The sequence below is a fragment of the Erythrolamprus reginae genome, chromosome 2, assembly GCF_031021105.1.
Source record: "Erythrolamprus reginae isolate rEryReg1 chromosome 2, rEryReg1.hap1, whole genome shotgun sequence".
In the NCBI taxonomy this organism is placed as follows: Eukaryota; Metazoa; Chordata; class Lepidosauria; order Squamata; family Dipsadidae; genus Erythrolamprus; species Erythrolamprus reginae.
The window spans coordinates 145,074,887-145,101,221 of NC_091951.1; the positions used below are offsets into that span (position 1 = coordinate 145,074,887).

At 39.2% G+C, this 26,335-nt stretch overlaps 1 protein-coding gene across 7 annotated transcripts in view; it reads right to left on the reverse strand.

Moving 5' to 3' along the window:
* Positions 1-26,335, reverse strand: part of TBCD (tubulin folding cofactor D) — a 204,740-nt gene that overhangs the window by 152,787 nt on the left and 25,618 nt on the right. For all 7 annotated transcript variants that reach the window (XM_070739753.1, XM_070739747.1, XM_070739750.1 and 4 more), the window contains exons 8-10: positions 25,652-25,784; positions 4,052-4,097; positions 1,388-1,520 (exon numbers count right to left, since the gene is read on the reverse strand). In XM_070739753.1, coding sequence (XP_070595854.1) covers positions 1,388-1,520; positions 4,052-4,097; positions 25,652-25,784 — 312 coding nt within the window. The remainder of the gene's footprint in view (positions 1-1,387; positions 1,521-4,051; positions 4,098-25,651; positions 25,785-26,335) is intronic.

Sequence of the window (26,335 nt, forward strand, 5' to 3'; positions counted from 1 at the left end):
ACAGAGGTAGGGAGAGCCATATGCGGCCCTTGCAAACTCTGTTTTTGGCTAGGAAAGCTTTCTGCAATCCTCTACCAGAGAAAACTGAACTCAGGAAAGCTGTATGTGGTTCTCACTGGCAGAGATACCGTAGGCCAGTTCTTCTGTTTCCAGGTCGGCCCTGCAGACCTCTGGCTGGATCCGGCCCCTGGGCTTTGAGTTCGACACCCCTGATCTAGAGGCAATTTCACCAATAAAATACCTACAAATTATCATGTATTAATTAAATAGAAGGTAAATATTTATATTTAAATATGAATATACCCTGCTCAAAAAAAATAAAGGGAACACTTAAAAAAAGAATATAACTTCAAGTAAATCAAACTTCCGTGAAATCAAACTGTCCACTTAGAAAGAAACACTGATTGACAGTCAATTTCACATGCTGTTGTGCAAATGGAATAGTTGTGCAAATGAAATATTCGATGAGAATATTTTATTCATTCAGATCTAGGATGTGTTATTTGAATGTTCCCTTTTTTTTTTTGAGCAGTATATTTAAATATATAAAATGTGCAATCTAAGCTCAAGCATTGTGGACATATATTATAAGTTAAGAAATACATTTTTTATTATTCCTCAAGTAAACTGCCTAATGTTTAATATGCTTTAATAACATAATCCATATCAGTTTAAAGTACCTGTTCATTCTTTCAGTCAGATGTCAAGAAACAGTGACTGTTCTTTTATGGTCCCGAAAAACTGACAGGTAAGGACTAAATCCCCAGGACCAAACTGAGCTCCCAGGGCTGAGGGGTGAAGCCAAAGGGCAGAGTAGTGGGAAGTGGTGCAGACCAACACCATTTTTTCTGGCTGCCGTGTTTCTTGCTGACTTGCAGATCTCTCAGCTACACCCACACCTACGTGACCTTTATTCTTGCTACTCCTAGCGTTACAATGTGTATTTTAGTGGGAGGAAATTTTTTAACAACCTAATTATATTTTTCAGTACTGGTACTTTCATTCAAGGTGGCAAAGAGAAATATGATAGAAGAAAAGGAAGAGGCATTATAGCTTTATGAAAACTTTTAAAAACACTACCCCTGCAAGGATTTGTTTTTCTCCATCGTCCTAATTTTAACTTTGAAAGGACCATTAACTGTAAAATAAACTGTAGAAAATGTAAAGTAATAATGTAAATTAAAATTATAGAGGAAGAAGTTGCTTATACCTATGGAATGCCAAAGTTCCTACACAGATATTGCTAAACCAGAACTTCTTGTCATCAAATGAATGAGAGATGATTTATTACTTATCTACTATTAAAGATAGATCTTACAACTCAGACTAGCCTAATACTGTAAAAGGAAAGAAGGCAAGTAAAAACATGATTATGAAAAGAACAAACCTCCACTTTGCCACCTTTGGCTTAAGAAATGTCAGACCAAGTCGCTGAACAAGTTTCACTCCCAGCTTGCGAAGAATTGTGTTGTTACTTCCAAAAAGCTTGCAGTTATCAAGACATTCAAGCACAGTAGAAGCTATAATGAATACATTTCTCAATCAATAAATATATTCACTTTTGTCCACTATATAATGCATTTGAAACACATGTTAAAATATTTTCAGCAGAAAACTATGAAACATACACTGAGCTTTTAATACCAATACAATCAATAAGTTATTTGTGTATTTGGGGGGGGGGGGGGCATAGTTCTGACACGCAAGATATTTTACACTGCACTGAAGTTAGGTATTTGGCCTCAGTTCTATAGTACAACACCAACACCCTTCTAAGACAAACTTGATTTATTAGGGGAAAGTATCAGTGCACATTATAAATAAAATATTTAGGCAACATTTTCCAGAACACCTTTTGCCTTAAGCAGCCTAGAATTTCGAATGAATCCATGTTTTATAGCAGATATACCCAAACGTACCTTTTATTTATTTATTTATTTATTTATTTATTATTTGGATTTGTATGCCGCCCCTCTCCGAAGTTAATTATCTAGACTCACTCTTTCCTATTTATTGATAAAGTTATGATTATAATTTTACATTATAGTTTGGAGTTATGCAATGAGCTCAAAAGATTTATTGCACATTTTCTTTTTTATTAACTATTAAGAGAAAGTCAGCATACTGATAATGAAATGTCAGTCTCCTTTGAGATCATTTTTAAGTCTTAAATAACACAAAGGTTAGATAGTTATTATGTACATTTCTAAGTATACTCCCTGCATAGAAACAAAGTTAAAAGTTAAAAGTGTAAAATATGGATTCCACCCAGAGCCAGTAAATTTTGGTAAAGTGGTGCATTCCAATTTTTTACATTGCTTGGCTATTTTCTTAATGAGCATCCCAGAAGGTCATCTGCAGTAACATTCAGAAGATGTATACAAAAGGCCAGTTGGCAATGCTTGCTTAACTGGATAGTGAGGGAGATTATTCAACATACAAAGTACAGTAGTACGTTGTGATACGAACCCCTCGTCATACGCACTTTTCGAGATACGAACCCAGGGGTTCGGAATTTTTTTGCCTCTTCTTACGAACTTTTTTCGCCTTACGAAACCCCCCCCCCCCCCGCCGTTGGGATGCCCCACCTCCGGACGCTCCGCTGGGCGCCGGCGCCCAACTATCACCTTCTGAAACAGCTGGGGCACTTTTCGGCGTTCTCCTGAACGCCGAACCCGGAAGTTCGGCAAAAGTTTGGGTTCGGGAAAACGCCGAGAAGCGCCGCCGCCCAGCTGTCACCTTCCCAGAAGAGCCGTGGAGCTTTCGGCCGGTCGGGAGGCTCCAACGGAGGTGGGGAATCCCAATAGGGAATTCCAGGGGCAGATCTTTGACGTCACGGAGACGTCCTTCCTGGCCGGCCGAAACGGGGACTCCAGGAAGGACGTCTCCGTGATGTCAAAGCTCTTCCCCTGGAATTCCCTATTGGGATTCCCCACCTCTGTTTGAGCTCTCGACCGGCCGAAAGCTCCATGCTCTTCTGGGAAGGTGACAGCCGGGCAGTGGCGCTTCTCGGCGTTCCTCCAAACCTGAACCCGAACCCGAACTTTTGCCGAGCTTTTCGGGTTCGGGTTAGCGCTGAGAAGCGTCCGGGCGGCGGCGCCCAGCAGAGCACCCATTTTTGCAATTTTTTTGGGGGGGGGCTTGCACGATTTAATCGGTTTTCCATTGTTTCCTATGGGAAACATTGTTTCGTCTTACAGACTCTTCACTTTACGAACCTCCTCCCAGAACCAATTAAGTTCATAAGACAAGGTATCACTGTATTTACTTTAAGAAATCACCTTAGGCTTCAGACTGTATTTTAATCTAAAAACTGTACATATTAAAAACTGGCAGAAAATGAAGGAAAAATAATTATCTTTGTCATCTGAATAGTCCTACAGGAAAGGATATGTAGGATTGATCCTCAAGGGTAAGGCGTTCCTTTGACATTCTAATAGAAATCATCAGAATTGCTGAGCTCTTCTCAAGTCACCCATTCCTATAGAAAGGGTCACCATAATTCCCTTCCATCTAATTTGTATTCACCCCAAGGTTAATCTTCAGTCATGGATGTAGACTGAAGATTGACTTTGGGATGAATACAAATTAATAATTAATTAATTAATCCATACATCTTTCTACTAGACTGAGTTCTTAAATTTGATTTCTAAATGAGCTCTGCCTTAGACATCCTATATTAATATGCAAATTATTTTTAGATAATTACACTATCCTTCTAAAAGTTTAGAAGAGGGCACAAATTACTGGTAAATACAATTCCTGATTGGGACCTTGTACCATATACCTCTACTAATATACCTTTTGCACTGCATGCCATACTACTTAAGATGTTCTACTTTCCACATAAAGTTTTGAAGATACAGAGGGAAGTGGGAGAAAAGAAATCTCCCTTGCATAAACTTATTTCTAACTGTGGTTCTCAGGATCCAGTCACTGATTTTAAACAGACGGGTCAAGAGAAGTACAAAAGTTCCAAACTAAAACCACTCAAAATTTGTATCCTGCTCATGTTCTGACTTTATGTTTAAGGTACCCTGAAGAGTCCTACCATATGGTAAACAATCTTCCCTTTTGCCATGTTTGAAAAGTTGTGCCTAAGAAAAAAAGAAAAAGATGTTAGCGAACAAATGAAATACAAATATTAACTGCATTTTTGAAATATCAAGAAGTAATTTTACAAGATGTTTTCTTTCATATTATATTAATTTTAACCAGAATACATAATTTTAACATATGTGCATGATCATATTATTTATTTATTTATTTATTTATTTAATTATTTAGATTTGTATGCCGCCCCTCTCCGCAGACTCGGGGCGGCTTTAAGTTTCTGGATGGCAGACAAGGGATCGGGCCGATATTTAAAGATGGTTATATCAACCAAGAATAATTATAACTTCAAATGTAAAAAACTTGCACAATACAGAAAGCAATAGTTTCTTTGCTTAAAGTTTAAAATGTGAGAGCCAGAGCCAGTAATTTGTGGCGTACTGAATATAATTAAAGACCAAAATCAGGAACATTCATTGAAATAATAAAATTAAATTTAGGATGATAAAATTGTAGGAAACTGTAACTAAATACATCCTTATAAGAAGATTAGAAAAGAAAGAGTGGGACAAAAGTAGTTGATACAGAAAAGGGGGAGAGAGGGGAGAATCAGCTTGCAGGAAAGAGTAGAAGTGGAATAGGAATCAAATCACTGGTGGTCATTAAAAGTAGAACTAACATTCTGTAAATAAACATGAAACAAACGAAAATATTTTGTGAACTGCATTGATTATTCATACTCTATTGGTCTTCTGGATGGTTACAAAAATGAATATACTACTACGGTACCAGCCCATATGATGAGATTCTCCTAGCCAATTTACTATTGGATTACCTCTTCTTCAATATACCATGAATCCACCATATCCAAAATTGAATATTTATTCAAATATTATTTATTACTTAGTTTAATGTCTCCCTATTAGTACAGAATTTAGAATTCTACTGGTTTTACATGATTTTGCAATTCACGTCTTCTTTATATAGAAGATGTGAATTGCAAAATCATGTAAAACCAGAATGTGAACATAGGAAACAACACAAAGTTGGGTATAACTAATGTTCAATTAATAGCAATTAGACTTATATACCACTTCACAGTGCTTTACAGCCCTCTCTAAACAGTTTACAGAGAGTTGCCCCCAACAAGCTGTGTCCTCATCATTTTGCCAACCTTGGGAGGATGGAAATCTGAGTCAACCTTGAGCCTACTAAGATTCGATCTGCCAAACTGCTGGCAGCCAGCGATCAGCAGAAGTAGCTTGCAATACTGCACTCTAACCACTGCACCACTGAGGCTCTTGAGGATAACCTCTTTGAGGTTACCAATAAAGCTATTATAGGATTAGAGAACAAGAAACCCCTATGTTCTAATTCATAAAATAAGAAAGAGGAGAATAGATTTTACATTATAGAAAGCTCTTCAAAATGGAACACAAGCTACTTTGCAATAGGATACAAATGTTCAAACAAAACAATGCATTCTATATCTTCTTCAGACTTGGCGGACTTTATTTTATTTATTTATTATTATTTATTTATTTGACTTCTATGCCACCCAATCCCATGGGACTCAGGTCTTTTGCAGTCACCACTAATACCACTACCATCACTTCCACCATGATGTTGGCCTTGTGGATCTGGTTACCCTGGACCTTTCAGCCTGCATCATAATTAGGGTGCCAGCTCTGCTCAGAAGGTTTTAAGGAGGGGCTGAGTGGAACTTTTAGGTGTGTTTTTTTTTCCTTTCTTTTGTCTTTTTTTCCCCACAGGGGCTTGGACTGTCGAGTACCTTGAGGCAAGTGGGGTTAGGTATGATTTGAGTTCTTGGTGAGTTGGGATGAGTTACAGAAGAATTGTCAAGAGAGAGGGTGGATATGCCTGCAAGGCCTGTAAAAGAAACATATCTGAGAAGGCTGGAGTGGGGAAGCTGAGTGGGAAAGCAGGGCCATCTTCACCTTATCTCCCTGTGAGAGATCAGAAATCCAAGGATATCTCACATGAGGACATTGGCCTGAGTTCTTGAAAGAGATCCCACTCCAGTCTGGCAATTAGTTCCCTGATGGCCGTGGACTTCAGCTGTTGCTTATGAATGCCAGACTTGTACATAATAAAGCTAATCTCATCCAGGATCATATCCTGGAGGAGGGAGCTAAGCTGGTATGCCTTACTAAGATCTGATTGGGCCTGTGGTGGGATTGTCCCCACTCAAAAATGTGCCCACCCAGCTTTTAGGTTCTGTACCATCCAAGAACAGAGGGAAGGGAAGGAGGATAGCAATTGTCAAGAACTCTGCTGGCTTCTTTCTGGGGAATATCTGAGATATTCCAAATAGCAATAGCAACTAGACTTGTGTATGTGTGTATGTCTTGCTGTATGAATGGGAATGAATGATTTTTAATGTTATTAGAGTTTTTAAAAATTTTAGCGATATTAATTGGATTTTTCGATATGTACATTGTATATTGTTTGATGTGTTGTGAGCCGCCCCAAGTCCTTCGAGGGGGTGGCATACAAATCCGATTAATAAATAAAATAAATAAAAAATATTCCACTAGTTTGTTTGTTTGTTTATTAATTAGATTTGTATGCCGCCCCTCTCCGAAGACTCGGTTATTATATGATCCCTGTACATTTGTTGTAAATGTAAAAAACCAGATAATGCAATCACATGACCATAGGGGGTGCTGCAGTAATGTATCTTTAGGCATAAATCCCAGCACCATCATAACTTTGAACTGTTTGTTGCTGAACAAATAAGTTCAGGAGTTCCTGTAATGCTCTTCTTGACTGCTTCATTTTTGTCAGCCTGAAGGATGGCTAGGGATTTGTAGTGATCTCTCTCCAGACTCTTGATATTATTTCCTTAAGGCATCTTGATTTCCTCGGTTTTCGCTATTTACCAGCCTGCAATTAATTTTAACAAGAGCACATGTATTCACCCCAAGTTCCACTCCAATAACTTGGCAGTATTGTCAACTTTGGATAGTATTGACCAGTGATTACATGTCAGATGGTATTTTTCCATACAGTTTCAGATCCTCTATTTAAAAGAGCCTGGAATAGGTAACCGGTCATACGTTACTGATATTCGAGAGCCATGGCTGTCTTGTTCAGTTTTGCTGGCAGAGGAATAAATGTAATGACTAGGGGTAGTGGTAATACTGAGTTTCCTTGAAAGATTCCCATCTTGAAATTAACCTCTCCCGGTCCATTACCACTGACCAGCAACTGTAGATTTCACTGTGTCACGGATTTTTGCACAAAGCTTTTGATGTTTCTACTGATTGCCATTATTTGTAGATACAGTGATCCCTCGATTTTCGCGATCTCGATCTTCGCGAAACGCTATATCGCGATTTTTCCCACCCGATGACGTCACTCTCTTCCTTTCTCATCTTTCTTTCTCTCTCTCTTTCTCTATCTTGCTTCTTCCTCTCTCACACTCTCTTCCTCCCTCTCTCATCTCTTTCTTTCCTTCTCTCTCTTTCTCTATCTCTCCCCCTCTTGCTCTCGGGCGGCGGGCGGGCGGCGGGCGGGCGAGCGGGCAGCAGCGAGGAGCCGAAGATCGGGGTTTCCCCTTTGCGTGGGCGGCGGGGAAGACCCAGGGAAGGTTTCTTTGGCCGCCCAGCAGCTGATCTGCTCGGCAGCGCCGCAGCAGCGAGGAGCCGAAGATCGGGGTTTCCCCTTTGCGTGGGCGGCGGGGAAACCCCGATCTTCGGCTCCTCGCTGCTGCGGCGCTGCCGAGCAGATCAGCTGCTGGGCAGCCGAAGAAACCTTCCCTGGGTCTTCCCCGCCGCCCACGCAAAGGGGAAACCCCGATCTTCGGCTCCTCGCTGCTGCGGCGCTGCCGAGCAGATCAGCTGCTGGGCGGCCAAAGAAACCTTCCCTGGGTCTTCCCCGCCGCCCACGCAAACTCCACCATCTGCACATGCGCGGCCATGGAAAAAGGGCGCGCATGCGCAGATGGTGTTTTTACTTCCGCACCACTATATCGCGAAAAATCGAGTATCGCGAGGGGTCTTGGAACGTAACCCTCGCGATACTCGAGGGATCACTGTACTTGATTATCCAATCACGTGACAGGGAGTGGAATGCCTCCTTGTCATCAATCCATGTTCAAATTGATCTTCCTTTTCTTGCAGTTTTCTAGTATCATCTTGTCAATTAAGATCTGATCTTTTGTTCCTCTGCTGCTTGGGTGGTTTCCTTTCTGCTCAAATAGAAACAGCTTGTTTTCAGCTAGATGCTGTTGGACAGTATCGGCTATCATACCAGTTAGCAATCTGCCTGGTACCAGTAATTGGCTTGTATTTGCCTCATGCCACTCCTTTTGGTGGATCTTTCATTATCCCGGGGGGGGGGGGGGGTGTTTTCCAGTTATTAATCAATCTTAAATTTCACCTCCTTATATGTTACACTGCTTGGCAATGAATGGATACAAGCCACTCAGATATTTCAATCTAAAGCCAAGCTGTTCATATTCACTTAATGCTGGCCAGTTCTTGATCTTACTTGCCCTTTTCTCCACCTTTTGTTTTTTTACTTTTGATTATAAGTTCTTTCATTTTAGTTTCTTTTGTATTCTTATCCACCTCCTTTATCCAAGTTGCATTTTTGTTGTATTTCTTTGGTTTATCTCATAGCTGCACCCAGAACTCACTGTTTCTTTGTCAGGTGTTTAATTGAGTCATTCTAATCTCTCCATTGATGGATTGGTAGAAATGTTTCTGATTCAGCTGAAATTGGAGGTTCAGCCTTATTTGCAGTTTTATTTTTTCCGGTGCTTCCTTGATCTTCCTTGTCTCTAGGTGATATTTCTTAGTCAGATATTCTTTGATCTTCCTGTTCTTCAGCTTCTTTTTATCTCTTCTAGCTAGCTTGCATCTGATCATAACACACTGATATTATTTCCCAACCTGATCCTCCATTTTGGCAATTCACTGATTGGGATTTTTTTTTAAAAAAATGTTGATTCTGCATCTAAGATGTTGAATAATAATTGCAGCTGTGCTGTGTATCAGTTGATTTAGTTCTTGCAGCAAGTTAGTGCGTGTGGTTGATAAACTACAGTACTGGTATCTTTTTAAACGTGCTACCCATTTTTTTGTAACAAGCTTCAGTGCAGGCAGCCTTATTCTACTGCTTTTGTACTGTTCCAGATGCTCAGTTTGTTTCAAATGCTCTTGTTACAGGGCTTTGCTCTTTGTGAGGAGAAGGCAAAAGAGAGAGTGCCTAGTATGGGAATGAAAACGGTTTAAAAACAAGGCTGATTTCTATGCTATCAATTCCACCTGGATTATCTCTGTTGTTTGGGATTCCCTTTGGCAAAACTTTGATTTCTTTGCCCTGGTTAGATCATTGCAATTCTTCCAATTCTGCTTTGGTATATTCTTTATTTTATATTATAAATCGAAGCTGATCTTATAGCCTTTGTTCTGCTATTTCTGACTCTGGATGTTGTTCTTTCCAAAACTGGTATATTCTTTTAAGATGTTCTCTTCTCACTAGACATGATTTATAATAGAAAAGTAGTATATTTTTATTTATTATTTTATTTATTCAATTTTTATGCCGCCCTTCTCCTTAGACTCAGGGCGGCTCACAACATGTTAGCAATAGCACTTTTTAACAGAGCCAGTCTATTGCCCCCACAATCCGGGTCCTCACTTTACCCACCTCGGAAGGGTGGAAGGCTGAGTCAACCTTGAGCCGGTGATGAGATTTGAACCGCTGACCTTCAGATCTACAGTCAGCTTCAGTGGCCTGCAGTACAGCACTCTACCTGCTGCACCACCCCGCCTCTTTGCTTTTACTTTTTGTATATTTGCAATGAGTAAGTATCTTTTCCTTCAGTAGTCCTGCAGGTTACTTACCCTATTTGTTTAGCCAACAGTCCTGAGGCCTATAGCTCACATGTCACCAACATCTTGTGCATTGTCCTAATTGAATTGAGCAACAACGAATCCAGTATATGTTTCTGTAAGTTTCGTCTCACAATATTATTTATAGGAGAGAAACTCTTCATCTGGCTCCTTTGACAAGATCTGTCAAGTATGGATGAATCATTAGTATATATCTTCATCTTCTTCAGAGCATACAAGCTCCACAACCACATCAAGGTAATGTCTCAATGGGGGATTATTTTATTATTATTATTATAATTCCTTAGATTTTATTTTATACTCCTAAGGGGCAAGATGCAATCTGAATTCAAAACATATTGTCCTATTTCAGTTACTTAACCATCTTCCCTTATTTTATTTAGTTACACTATAATTAAATGTAAATCTCATGACTCTGCTATGAAACACAATAACTGATGTCCACCCAAACCTGCATATTTGTAGTTACACCCAAGGATCTTGCACAATATACATCAACTCAAAATAATTATGGCTACTATATGCAACCCTAGACTGGTGCAATTTAACATCTGCTTAACCAAATCCAATGAGGACACAGGGCAATTTATAACCAGCTTCAGAAGCTCTGTATTAAAAAAAGCATATTGATTTATCATCTTTGAAATTATTTCTTAGCGATAAATCCTTGGTTATAACAGCCATTACATACGGTATATATATCTCTTGGAAACAGTATATATTTCTGTACTGTTTAAATTGACTGAAACTAGGATTACAATAATTAAACAAGGATAAAAATCAGAAGCTACAAGTAAACATTCCACTTTTTTTCCAAAGTGCTTGTTGAGACATCTCCAATCTGGTATATTTACTTAAAAGGAACAAACTTATATTTAAAATGATTCTCCGTGTAAATAAAGCCTAGCTAGCAAACAAAAAAAAGACAAATAATGTTTCATTTCACACCTTGTCATCCTAGGACTACTAATTCCAACTGAAGTTAATCCTGAAGATTTCTCCTTCCCATAAATATATACCTAGCAGAAGTCACTCTCTTTAAAAGGACAGGGCCTCCACAAAAAAACCTCCCACCCTTATTAATAACTTCATTAATACTTATTAAAAGTGATTGCCTGTAAAAAAACATGTCCATTAAAAACACTAATTAATCTCCATATACTAATCATTCTCTAAACCAGAGAGAAACAGAACATGCTTACATGCAGTCATATGTATCCCCTCTTCTAACAACTAGGAAAAATGTAAGAACACAAGACCAAAAAACAGCCTGCTAAATTGGCTCCAGGCCCATTCTACTTCAACATGTCTCTGGGATATTCACATATCCTACTTGCAGGATTGTTTCCCAAACCTGGAGGTAACAGAATAGACCTATTGTCCATGAATTTACCCAATTTCTTTAAAAACCAAGTTAGTGATCATCACTCTATAGTCTAGAATGGAAATCTACTTATTAATGATAACAAGATGGGGATAGTTACCCCCTAAATTCAGTAGGCAAAGAGACATTCCCAAATTAAATTTAAGGCATTCTTGTTTACAATAGTTTGAACCTCCAGACCCATTCCTTTGTTTAAATAACATTCTTCAGTTCAGCAACTGTAAGACACCCTCCTCCTAATTGATAGGTATTTATTGGGAGATGGAATGGTCTTGATATACATTTGCTATCTGTAAACATGGCATTCATTAACTCATTGTGTGAATTAAACCATGATAACAAAAAAATAGTCCATGCAACATACTTTTTCAAATAATTTTTCATTTCACTCAATGAAAATATTTAAAATAGGGCTTGAAATAATTAAATGTTTAGAATTGTGTAAACATTCATCCAGACACTAAATGAAATACTTTATCTGAACCCTATGTTTCATCACTCTAATAGGAAGAAACGCTTTCAGATAAATATGGCCAGGAGTTAAAGTTAAAGGAGCATAGCGCAACCCCAAAAATATTTCCACATATGTTAACAGCTATTTATGGACTTAAGTAATGTCAGCTATGGTGTAAATGCAACAAAAACTCCCTAAGGCTATGCACCTGCTTTGTTTTAGTTTTTAATGAACTGCATTTCATGATCTTAAATGTAGCATGAATGAACAGAACATTATGAAGCATGGAGAACACACTGAGGATTAGGAGCAGTTTATGACTTTTTGATAAACCTTGATTTAACAGACCTTGATTATTCATTGTTAACAATGAAGAAGTTCAACTCAACACACATACACACAGAGATAGTATATATTCGTTATAACAATAAAATCTAATATAAACTAAATTTAAAGAAAGAAAATATAGAATAAAGAGTACAAAGCGAAAGAGAAGTATAGTACCTCTACTTAAGATCTTAATCGATTCTTAAGGTTCTTAAGTAGAGAAGTTTGTAAGTAGAAGCAATTTTTCCCATAGGAATCAATGTAAAAGTAAATAATGTGTGAAAACCCATTAGGAAAGAAATAAAAGCTCGGAATTTGAGTGGGAGGAGGAGGAGGAAGACAGTCGCTGCTGAAGGAAGAAGGTGAGGTGAGGGGAATCAAAAAAAAGAGGGACTCTGAGGCGGCGAGGAGGAGCACGCGCCTCCCATACACCCGGCGCGAGGCTGCCTTCTATACACTGTGCCAGAGAGAGAAACCCAGGTGGGCGAGAGGGGGGAACCTCCCACTCCTTTGACTGAAAGGCGGCTACTGCTATCTGCTTCCTCTTCCTTCCCATGCTGAAGGACTCCCCTCTCCTCTTGCTCGCTCGCTGAGTTGATCCGGCCGGGGCAAAGTGCTCCCTTTTGCCTTTCCACACCCAGACGCTCTGGGAGGCAACCTCATGCTGGGTGTATGGGAAGCAGCGCGAGGGAGTCACCACAGCGAAGTGGTTTATTCCCTCTCTAAGTGCCCAGAGAAAGGAAAACGCTCCGTTCGCTCTGGGCTGCCAAAGCCTCCTTAAGCGCCAACGAAAGGCTCCTCTGGCAGCCCAGAAAAGCCCAAGATGGCTGGGATTAAAGGGGGAATGGCAGGGAACTGGCCGGGCCTTCACGCCGCTCTCAAATTTCCTGGGAAATTTTTCTCGGCTCTGATTCTTAAGTAGAAAATGGTTCTTCAGAAGAGGCAAAAAAATCTTGAACACCTGGTTCTTATCTAGAAAAGTTCTTAAGTAGAGGCGTTCATAGGTAGAGGTACCACTGTATAAAGAATACAATCAAGAAAGAAATAAGAAATATATACAGTAAATGACTTCCTCATTTTCATCACAAGTATAAACAAATTTAGCAACTCTTAACCCTCCCTAAAGTTACAAACATTTTATCAATTCACCTGATCTTCCATCTTTTATCTATAAAATAATTCATGAAACATAATCCTGATTTCAGCAGAAAGTCAATAAAGATCCTGTAGTAACAATGTATATTCTTTCCTTTTAGTTCTAGCTGTCTTAATGTTTAGTTCGTTAAAGTATTGTAGGATTTGATTTTGCTTCATTTCTTCTTTGTCCCATCACACATAATTTGTCAAAGCTTTATAATAATAATTTTAATAATAATAAATTTATTTATTAACATAAATTTATTTATTAACATAATGTAATAATTATTATTTAATATAAAAATTTAGAAAAGGATATTTCATTGAGTCTACAAAATAAACTTACTAATAGAGTGACCTCGATAACTTTTCCTATTTTCCTATTGGATTTACAAAAGAAGGCTCATTTTGTAAATCCAATAGGAAAAGTTATTGAGCAATTATTATTACTAATATGTTTGATATTGTGGTACCACTACCTGATTCCTTTCTTTAAAAGTATCATTTACTATTTTTATCATCATAACATTTTTCATCATATTACAAGACTACCAGTGGTGGATTGCTCCCGGTTTGGCCCAGTTCTGTAAATCGCTAACAGCGGCAGCGGGAGACTCCGTCCACCTACCTGGTACGCTTCTGTGTATGTGCGTAAGTGCACATGCGAATCAGTAGTGAAGGGATTTATAACCCACTAATGAAGTCTGCATACCATTTTAAAAATCTTTAGTCCTCACTGGAGTCGTTTTTAAAATAATGAAATTGCTTATCTATATTATTCCTTGTGAAAATGAAATCTTTCTCATGAAAAACAGTTTGTACAATATAATCAATTCCAAATCTTGTTGTAAAAGTTTCAATGCTTAACTTTACCTGGACTTTCTAAGATCAAAATCTTTCTAAGATCAAAAAATATTATTTAGCTTTTAGCTGTTTATTTTATATTCTTTAAATTCTTAAACGTATAATTAAAATGTTTGTTCAGGATTGAAAAAATCACTAGTATTTTCAAATTTTCATTAGGAAATTATACTAAACTTATACTAAACATCAAAATAAGAAAGCAACATTAAAAAGCAAATAGCCTCAAAACATGACTCAAATAATCGAACAATTTCCCCAGAATACCTGTTCAGCTATAATACATTAAATATGAAAATAGATATAGAATTTAAATTTAATAGGTTTTCTTGAATTCAGGTGTATTTATATATAATTATATTCTATTAGTATTTTGAATACGGTAAGTAATAATAAGCATTTTATGCTGGTTTCAGTCTGTCTTTTTAATCTCTTCTCACTGATTTTTATAACTAAATTCTTGTCTGGAAGACATTAACTGCCAATCATTTCTGTATCGCTGCCAAGAAAAGTGCATGGACTCGTAGATTTAGGACTTGTGCTTCTCCCTTCCACCCTCCTCTCTCTTTACATATACATACACATACACAGTGTTTCCCAGAAAATAAGACATGTCCCATAATAAAGCCAATTAGCCTTTTCAACGCATGAAATAAGCCCCTTCCTGAAAATGAGCCCCCCCCCCCAACTATTTTCCAGGAGGGACATGCCGGGAGCTGTTCTTTTTTGAGGCAGGCACTCTTTTGGTCAGGAGAGCAAAAGCGAGAGTAAGCAAGACGCAGGTGCATGCACACTCCGCGGGACTAGCTTGCCTCCTCTGGGCTTTGCCAGAGACAATCTGAAATGCACTCCTGCCTGTGAGGAAGAGGAGGTGAGCATCAATCCCTGCCTCGCCACCTCCTTGCAGGCAGGAACATGTTTCAAAATGCTGCCAGAGGTGTGCGCATACTTGCCTATTGCTTGTATCTTGCTATCTCTCCCCCCCCCCCCGGCCAAAAGAGTGCCCGCTGCAGAAAGAGCGGTTCCTGGCCGGGAGAGCAAGTGAGAGGCAGGTGCTCACATACTCCATGGGACTGGCTTGGCTCCTCTGAGCTCCTCCAGCAGCATTTTGAAACACACACCTGCCTGCAAGGAGGTGGTGAGGCTGGTCAGGTACAGTGAGCTCACAAGCGCAGGGCTTGAGTAGCAGACAGGTGCATCCAATCCGTCCCTGTCACTGCCCTTAAGGCTCTGCCTCTCACCGCTGCTTTCCTCACTTGCTCACTGCTGGGGCTGCTCATTCACCATCTGCTCTCCCCCCATCGTCAGACGGGGGATGCAGGCAAGAACGGTACATGGGAATCCCCTGCAGAAACAGCCACACGTTCTTCAGTGTTGTGAGCTCGAGAGCCAGTGGCGGGGGAGGATCAGTGGATGCAAAACCAAGAAATGTGACAGAGCTACAAGTCCCATGTAGGACATGTGTCTTGCGGCCTATCCCTCCACCCAACCAGCCACCCCCAAATTGCGCCCCACCAAAAGACATGCATCCTACCTAACACTGGTAGTTCCATTGAGTTTCTCAGCATTGTGGTTAGAGGAGCCCATTGTTAAAGAAAACTTCTCTCGAGTTTGAGAAGTATAAGCCTCAAATAGAAGACAACTTTTATTTAGAAAATCAACAGGTTGATTTTGCCTCTTGTTTAGAACCTTTAACATCCATAGAACTTCATGTTAAAGACATTAAAGTTCCAGTTGTATGCCTTAGGCATTTCTAAGTTACATCACATTTCTTTAGCATTTGTGAGCACATATAACACTAACCAACTTGTTGAGAGGAATCCAGCTACCTCTCCTTTAAATAATTATAGTACCTACAAATTAGAGAAAACCATTGGCGTATCCTAGCAATAGAAATATCAGATCTGGTTTTGTTGCTTTTGTAATAACATGATGCAAGATACAAACAAAAACTAGTTTCTTAGTAATCAGGGAAAAACCTGACACACCTCCTAATTGTCTGCATAACCCACGTAGACTTTGTCTTTGTAAGATGTAAGAATCAGCATTACCTCTGGGACATCTTCCCCAAGCTATACAAATCATCACTATTAAAAGTGGTATGATTACTTGGCAGCAGGCACATCTTACTGCCACAGAGATGAGAATCTGTAGTTACCCTTTGGCTCCAATAAACTATGAGCAATAGATATGCCCAACCTTAAGGGAGGATTGAAAACACCATAATAATTACCCTTCAGCACCTCTAAGAGGTCAAGTAGACATGTCATTGTCCTTAGGATTATCTGTTCACCTTACGTTACTTTAACAGAAGCACGACTAAACAACAAGAAAGTATTAAGTAGTAAACTACTATGAAAGTCTTGCCTCAAAAAAAAAATGTACATGCTTTATTAATCTGGTAGCATGCTGAAGATATTTCACTATCAACAAGTATTTTCTATTCTTGTGGATAATCTACAAGCTCTGGTTGAGATACAGAATGTTTTAGGAAGAAGAGAGGATAAAAAAGTTAAAATTGAGAATGCAAGTAAACACATACAAAATCATCCTAGAATTTTCCTCCTGATCAGCACTTTACGCAAGAAATGTAGACAAAATATATGGCACAAGAAAGGGATTATGTTAGGTTGGCCAAAAGCAAACAAAACTAAAGATATTTAAAATAAGAAGGACCTTTACAAGGGACCTTTTTCCAGTTTAGATTGTTTCTTCTGTCTTTCTACTAGACACTCAGAGCAGGCACGCAAGTTTCTTTGCTCTTTCCTCCAACAGAATTTGTAGAACTCTTTGACATAGGTTGGACTGGGAATTCTTACTGATAAGAGTCGACAATTGTTTTAAACTATATTTGTTGAATAAGCCATAATAATCTGGTCTATCAATAAAGATAATCCAAAAGGTAAACAAACAGCATTATAGTTCCATATTCTGAGTTAGCTGGTAATTGGTCCAAATCACCCAGTAAGCTTCATGACTGAATGGGAATTTAAACCAATCTTCATTTCTAAAGCAACATTCCAACTGTTATATCGTAATAGCTTTTCCAAATTAAATACTATAAAACTCGAATTAAATACTACAAATATCTACTGAGCATTTCTATGAATAAGCTAGAAATGAATTTATAGGCATAGATGAAAGCTATTAAGGGTGAAATATCCAAACAGGCATTATTAAGCTGGATGGATCTGTTGTCTGCCTCAAAATAATACATCCCTATATTTCTAAATGAAATGAACATTTGCACTGAACTTTATCAATTCAGAGAATTTGAGTGAAAAAGAAAATAAATCACATCCAAATTATGATTGTAGCTTGGAAATGGACTGCTAGTAAAAAGGGGGAAATGTATGGTGCTTGGGTTCCTGTTTTAATGGCAAATTGAAAAGGCACAAGTAAGGGAACATCTTAGAAACCTATTCTGTGCTTCCTTAATTGAGAGATATGTTTCCTAATTTTAATTAAATAAAGGCAACAAAAGTTCAGCTCACTACTTGAAATCAAGATATTTACAATGAGTTAAAATCTAGAAAAGGTTGTGTTCAATACTTAGAGCTATGAATTTGTTTTTGTGCCTTTAAGACTAAAAAAACTGTATAGCAGGGCTATCTGTTACCTGAGGCATAATCAACAAGAGCACCCAATTATTACCAAACAATGTTATGTTAAAGCATGGAAAGCTTGTAGAGAAAATGCCTTTTATTTGACGCAAATAAAAATAGTTATTAAGATATGCTGCTTTGCTTACTTACTAGCAAAGTTACTTTACTTTAACTTGATTACTCATATTTGTATAGTTATATCTCTATTAAAATAAATTAACCATAACTTAAGTTTCTATGCCCCAGGCTACTCCAAGATGAGAACATCCCTATCATACAAGCTACAGTGCTACACCCTGCAGGGCTAGCAAAACATTTGCTAATATACCAGGCATGTTTAAAAGTCAGTCTCTCTCTCCCTCTCTCCCTCCTTCCCACTCTCCCTCCCTCCCTCCCACTCCCTCTTTCTGTGTGTCTGTCTGTCTGTCTGTCTGTCTGTATGTATGTATGTATGTATGTATGTATGTATGTATGTATGTATATGTATATACACACACACAAGCATCTACATCAAAATCTCATACACAGAATACATAATATCAAAACTCATCTTCTACATTCATATAAGGATCATCCATATATAAAAGACTGGGAGCTATTAATTAATGGAAACTTAGCAGGTAATAAAGTAAGAATTTAACATTTCCCTCCTTTACTGCAGTCTGGAGTTTGGTTTTCTGTTTTTAAAATCTGTCCTATGATAAGCACCCACCCATCAGGCAGTTGTGAATCACTGATACAGTGGTACCTCGAGATACGAGTTTAATTCGTTCCGGACCTGGGCTCTTAAGTCGAGCAGCTCTTATCTCAAACGACTTTTCCCCATAGGAATTAATGTAAATAATTTTAATTGGTTCCAGCCCTCAAAAAACTCACAAAGTTAGTCTAAATTATGCAGAAAGACATGTTTTTAATGAAGAAATGTACATGTACATATAAATGAATAATGAAGTTTCTTTCACTTAACTTGTAAACTTTCTTAAACTTTTAAATTTACATATGTTCAACTTCTCTGCCACCCAATCCTGTAGGACAGAGGTCCCCAACCCTTTTTGCACCAGGGACCGGCTTTAAGCGATCAAGAGAGGAATGGGTGAATGAATGGACGGAGGGTGGGAAGGAAGGAAGGAAAGAGGGAAGGGACAGGAACAGAGGAAGGAAGCAAGGAAACTTATGAAAGGGGAGAGTAAGAGAGGAATGAGTGAAGGGAGGGAGGGAGGGAAGAAGGTGGGAAGGAGAAAGAAAAGAAGAAATAGAGGAAGGGAAGGTAAAAGAGAGAAAGAAAAAGAGAAAGAAAGAAAGAAAGAAAGAAAGGGGGAAGGGACAGGAACAGAGGAAGGAAGCAAGGAAACTTATGAAAGGGGAGAGTAAGAGAGGAATGAGTGAAGGGAGGGAGGGAGGGAAGAAGGTGGGAAGGAGAAAGAAAAGAAGAAATAGAGGAAGGGAAGGTAAAAGAGAGAAAGAAAAAGAGCAAGAAAGAAAGCTGCAAGCACCCCCCCCCCCCGAGGCCCCCAGGCCGGCTGCAACCTTTTAAAACACGCGCGCCGCTTCGCAGCTGTCTCCTGAAGCCGAACGCGGAAGTTAGCGTTTGGCTTCAGGAGACAGCTCCTTGACGCTTGTATCTCGAATTTGGGCTTGTAAGTAGAACAAAAATATCTCTCCCCTCCCAGCTCTTATCTCGAGTTGCTCTTAAGTAGAGCAGCTCTTATGTCGGGGTTCCACTGTATAGTTAATGAAGGCAGGCATCACCAGTAAACAAATATAGAGCATACACTCCACAAGTAATGCTGCCTTTTAATTATAATGCAGACATGACATATTTGAAACCTGTACTTGAAAGAGATAAAAGTTGTGCTACCTGTTAGTAATACATTCTTTCACAACAGGTGTCGTATCAACAGGTGCAGAAGAACAAACCCATAAGTGGAATCATGTTGTGAAACGCACAGAGCATGTTTCAACAAGAACTGTCAGTATTTAGCAGCTTGCCTTAAAAGATAAATTGAACAGTAAAATACAATCTTGCCACAACTAATTCAGAAAGAAATATTTATGAAGCGATTCTGATGTTTATATATTCAAATCTCTTGTCCTCACTAAGAAAACATGTAACGATCAAAATGAGACATGTTGTATTCATTTGATGCATTGGTAGTTTAATTCCATAAAGTAAGAACCAGTTTTGCTTCTGCAGTTTCTGTAATCAACTGTTCAAATAAACATGGATACTCAGTAAAATGATTTTTTTAAAAAATGATTCAGGATTGGAAAGCAGAGACTTCCAATTTGCTGAATTTCCATGGCCAGTCCAGCTGGAACTGTTTTGAATTTCAGCTTAATGTTCGGAACGCCACAAATATCTTGATCCCTATTACACATCTCGTAAGGTATTGAACAAAACTCACATAAACATAATGATATCAAATTTGAAATATGCATATCCACAGCAGAAAGAAATACAAATCTCTAAAAGTCGGGGTGAGTTCTAACTTGCCTCGCTGCCGATTTGCTTCCTCACAGGCTGCGTGGGTGTGCCGCACACATGCATGCACGCATGGACAGTGCCAAAAAATGAAAAATCACCCCCCAAAACAAGATGGTGACACATGCACAGTGCCAGAAACTCAGCTTCTGCGCATGTTTATGTTTATGTTATGTTTGTTTAATCAGATGCTGCTCAGAAGAAGAAAAAATTACAAATAAAATATGCAACCAACTGAACTGGTTCCGTGACATCATTATGATATCACCAGTAGGTCACAATCAGTTTGGGTGAACAGGTGCAAACTGGGAGGAACCCAACTCTACTAAGAGTCCACAAATTTTAACTAAGGATGAATCACTTGGATATACTGTAAAAGTACTGCCTAAATAGTTTGATTTTCAGAAATGATATCATTATGATGCATTTGACCATTACATATTTTAATAAGATCAATTTCTTATATGATACCCAGTTCCATTTTTGTATACTATTCCACTGTCAATTTCAATCACCTTTCATACTGTATATGTTAAAACTATTTTTTTACTTCAAACATTAAGGATCAGCTAAACTCTGAAATGTGAAATTACTATGTGACATCTGGCCCAGGACATTTATTATTCAAAACCTCCTTCATGCAAATAATTATTTATTTAATCCAGTACTGTTAAGCTATTATACATATGACAATCTATATTTTAAAATTTCAAATATTTTCAAATGACTTGATAACGAAACCATTACTGAACTTCAACTCACAGGCTAATCTTAAATAAATCACTTTTTCTTCAGCTTCAATGATACCTTCCTCCTATTCTCTAAAAATTACCTTTATACTACAATCATTCTAAATGGTACTGTAAAAAAATACTTTGAGGGGAAATGTGAACTTTTGAGAGAGAAGTATTTTTTCCATCTACTATTTATCGACAACTTCAGGGATAAATGAAGATAATTGTTGCTTTCTTTTTTTCTTTTTTTTAAAAAAAAGAAATTTCTAAATATTTTCCCCCATCATTTTAATGGAGACTACTAATTTCTGTTTCTTTCTCAGATATCCCAAGGTTGAACTGAGGTTGGACTATGTTAAAACTAATAAAAAAGAAATACTTGAAAATAGTGATTGCCTGTTCTCTATAATTGTACAAAGCATGCTGGGATCACAAACTAATATTGTTGCAATTGAGTAAAACAGACCATGAAAGATCCAAAAGAATGGCTAAAACATCAAGCAAACCTTAGTTTCTATCACCATTTAACATTTTAAAGCCAAAAAAATTAGGACATTAAAAATGGAAGAACCAGATTAATATTCTTTTTAAAGCAATGTTTATTTTCTTTCAAAATTAGCCTAACAAGCCAAATACTATTATCTATGAAAAGATAACTAATGTAAAATTATACAATTATATTAATGTAGTAATATAGTAATCAAAAGTCATTTGATTTACTGTTTATTTTTTCTGAAATATTTTCTAATATTGACTGCAATACTAACTGCCCATTGCTTATAATATAACCTTTAATTATGAAAGGAAAAAAATATTGCACCTTCCAAAAGCTATTTTTTTCCAAACTAATAATGAGTTAAATGAGCTACCAAATCAATAAAATTGCTTAATATTTGAGCCATTCCTGTTATAGAAAGGGAAATATCTTTATGAGCAAGTCCCTAGTTTCAAGAAAATTACATCTCATTCAAGTTTCGATTCAACTTGTTCAGTTTTCACCTGTTTCACTTAACATACTCTAATAACAGGTGGAATAAACCACATAGAACAAAGAAGATATGACTAATATTAAAGTAATATACATCCTACAAGTTTCATCAAGCAGCAACAGGCTTTGTTAAGCAGATGCAGAAAAGTTTTAACTCTTAAACTTTGCCAACATGAATATAACATGTTTCTTTTTCTTCTTCTTTTAAAGAACAAAGAAAAGCACGTAAGTGAATTTTCTTTCTACTAATAGGAAAATTAGTTTCACTAATACTACAATTTCACATAATCACAGAAGGTTTCTACAGTTGAAGGATGGAGCAGGTAAGACTTTGTTCTTACTTTCTATCCTTTAGTTTGGAAAATAAACATTTGTACTTCAATCTGAGACCCTATCTGTTGAGATATGCCCCAGCATACTAATACACCATAAGAAGACAAAAAACCCTACTCTAATAACTCTTTCTGTAGATACTTAATGGCTATAATTTGTTCCTATCTGTAAAAGGACTCAATAAGCCAATGGTTTTAATGATGAACAAAGCAGAGGATGAATAGAAGAATATTGTTTTTTAACAATCTTCTTTATCACTGAATGCATTGTAATACAGTAGAACCCCGACTTACAAGATTAATTGGTGCCGGAAGGAGGCTCGTAAGTCGGAAAGCTCGTATGACGAAACATTGTTTCCCACAGGAAACAATGTAAAGTCAATTAATCCGTGCAACAACAAAAAAAAAAACGCTGCCGCCCGGCTGTCACCTTTTAAAACAGCCCGGGGGCTGTTTTAAAAGGTGACAGCCGGGCAGGGGGGGGGCTTCCCAGCAGCCAGCTTCCAAGCAAAGGGGGGAAAGGAGCGGGCGGGGGAAAGGGGGCAAACCCCACCATCGGTGTGATTGCGACTCCCCTCCCGTGGCTGCTGTTGAGGCGGCAGCGGCGTCTGCCTCCGGTGCGCAGCTCTCTCTCCATTCTCCTCTTTCCCCCTCTCGGGCTCCGAATGCGGCAGCGGGAAGAGGAAACGAGGCAGTCCCGGATCGCTTGCTTCCCCGGCCAGCAAGCCGGCTGCCTGGGAAAGCAGCGCTTTCCCAGACAGCCGGCTTGCTGGCCGGGGAAGCAAGCGATCCGGGACTGCCTCGTTTCCTCTTCCCGCCGCCACCGCATTCGGAGCCCGAGAGAGGGAAAGAGAAGAATGGAGAGAGAGCCGTGTGTGTGTCGGTGCGTCGCGCTCTCTCTCCATTCTTCTCTTTCCCTCTCTCGGGCTCCGAATGCGGTGGCGGCGGGAAGAGGAAACCCATGGAGATCCAGAGGGGAGGATGGGGCAGGAAAGAGTGCAGAAAAACGGAGGAAACCCATGGAGATCCAGAGGGGAGGATGGGGCAGGAAAGAGAGCAGAAAAACGGAGGAAACCCATGGAGATCCAGAGGGGAGGATGGGGCAGGAAAGAGTGCAGAAAAACGGAGGAAACCCATGGAGATCCAGAGGGGAGAATGGGGCAGGAAAGAGTGCAGAAAAATGGAGGAAAAAAGCGCGCGGCTCTCTCTCCATTCTTCTCTTTCCCTCTCTCGGGCTCCGAATGCGGTGGCGGCGGGAAGAGGAAACGAGGCAGTCCCGGATCGCTTGCTTCCCCGGCCAGCAAGCCGGCTGCCTGGGAAAGCGCTTTTTTCCTCCATTTTTCTGCACTCTTTCCTGCCCCATCCTCCCCTCTGGATCTCCATGGGTTTCCTCCGTTTTTCTGCACTCTTTCCTGCCCCATCCTCCCCTCTGGATCTCCATGGGTTTCCTCCGTTTTTCTGCACTCTTTCCTACCCCATCCTCCCCTCTGGATCTCCATGGGTTTCCTCCGTTTTTCTCCACTCTTTCCTGCCCCATTCTCCCCTCTGGATCTCCATGGGTTTCCTCCGTTTTTCTGCACTCTTTCCTGCCCCATCCTCCCCTCTGGATCTCCATGGGTTTCCTCCGTTTTTCTGCACTCTTTCCTGCCCCATCCTCCCCTCTGGATCTCCATGGGTTTCCTCCGTTTTTCTGCACTCTTTCCTGCCCCATCCTCCCCTCTGGATCTCCATGGGTTTCCTCCGTTTTTCTGCACTCTTTCCTGCCCCATCCTCCCCTCTGGATCTCCATGGGTTTCCTCCGTTTTTCTGCACTTTCCTGCCCCATTCTCCCCTCTGGATCTCCATGGGTTTCCTCCGTTTTTCGGAGCCCGAGAGGGGGAAAGAGAAGAATGGAGAGAGAGCTGCGACGCACCGACACACGGTGAAGAAAGAAAGAAAGAAAGAAAGGCAACTTCAAAGAAAGGCTCACTGAGCATCTCTCACTCTCTCTTTCTATCCCTCTTTCTTTCTTTCTCTTCCTTTCTCTCTCTCCTCTTCCTTTATCTCCTCTCTCTCTCTCCCTCTCTCTTTCTCTCCCCCCTCTCTCTTTCTCTCTCTCTCCCCCTCTTTCCATCTCTTCTTCTCACTTTCTCTCTCTTGCTATCTCTTTCTCTCCCCCCCCTTTCTCTCACTCACTCCCAAGCAGAAGCCAAGGACCCCCAGAGTGGGGCGGCAGGGGAGGCGAACGCCTCTCCGCTTACCAAGTGCCGGGATACGAGCCGAGAGGAGCCGGGCGCTGGATTGCCTTCCTTCCTTCCAGCGTCTTCGGAAGTTGCCGAAAGCGTCAGGGGGGCGCGGCTCCTCTCGGCTCGTATCCCGGATGTGAGCTCGGGAGACGAACAAAAATGTCGCTCCCCTCCCAGCTCTTATCTCGAGCTGCTCGCAAGTAGAGCAGCTCGTATGTCGGGGTTCCACTGTACACATAAAGTGTATATGATGACTACACATGATACAGTTGGCCACAAAAATTTCACAAGTTTATGCCAATATATAAAATGATATTAATATTAATTTAGAAGTAGCACATAAACTAGTTCAGTTCAGTTGTCATGGATTAGTAGTTGAATAAGACAAATTATAAGTGTTAAAGATACATACTGCAAGAAAGAGGGAGCACATGGGAATACATCTCATTCTCAGACTCAATGTATCAGTGTATGTGATATTAAGATCTCTAACTATTTACCTCCAGCTGGTTTGTAAATAGTGTCACATTCAAAACTAAATAAGTGACTAATAATGTTCATGAATGATTATCATTACCTCTGTCAATTGATATGTGCAAGCAATCCTTTGTCTTGTTTCATTTTATTATTATTTTTATTATTTATTAGACTTGTATGTCACCCTTCTCTGGGGACTTTTGCAACAAAAATATTATTTTTTTAGGGATCTTGCTTCTTATACTGCTGGAAAGTGACTGGTCAAGCTAGGGGGTAGAGTCAAATAAGGAGTTAGTCCAGAATCTCTACATAAGCATAAGAGGTTGAAGTTTTGACTGCCCTTGAATGCTGTTGAGCCTAAGCTAGTCAGATTCAGGTGCAAACCCCCAGTCTAAGAGAATTTCCGTATTATAGACTTGCACAAACTATAAATAATTAAACTTTTTGAGTGTGTATCTGATTGTTTGGTCTGGGCCCAAAGAGCTCCAATACTTTTCATCATTATACAAGGTAGAGAACTTTGCAAATTTCCTTTGCCCCATATGCTGAAGCCTTCTCCGATGCAACCAAGAGTAGCAGAGGAACTTTGTTTGTGTCCTGGCAGCCACATATAATTTGGAAATACTTCCAACAATTAGGAGAGTTGACAAAGTTAAAAATAGCATTTAAAAAAGAAAATGGGATTATCTTAAAAAACAATTGTTTACCAGGGCTTGAAGCATGCCATCTATTACAATAGTCCCTGCAATGGTCTGAAAAGAGGATTTAGATAATGTTGAAAGGGTCCAATCCAGGAAGTCAGCCATTCTTTTTTGTCTGACATCAGGGCGGGTAATAAACCTACATACAAAGAAAAAACACACACATTGCAAGTTACCTATTCAAAGCAATTCAACTGGCAATACATTTTTCCTGTTAGCCAAGCTGGGGGTTTTTTTCCTGAAGGCAATTGTCCAATGGATGTTTTCCAACATATTTCAAATAGGAACATTCCAAATGTCAGTTCTTTAACTCTTATCTTTTCTAAAGAAAATCATAATGCAGAAACACAAATTGTCACAGTGCACATCAAATCATCTTGAAATGGTGGAGGAAAGGAAAATAGAATTATAGCATATCATCTTTTTGAAAACATGCTTTAAAAGTATATTTCCCATGTCCCCATAACCCAATTCTCAGACAAAAAATAACATTCTCCAAATCTTCTTTTCCTAATAGTAGGGAAGATAAATCTTCCTTAAGCTGATTTCAGTGCAGTTATTATATGGACACATTTCATATGATTTTCTTGGTAACAATATGGAAAATATTGAAAGGGTGCAGATTACCAGCTGTCTGCAAGGACTATAAATCCTTCCATTTCCCACCATCATGTCAGAACTGAAAAAGCT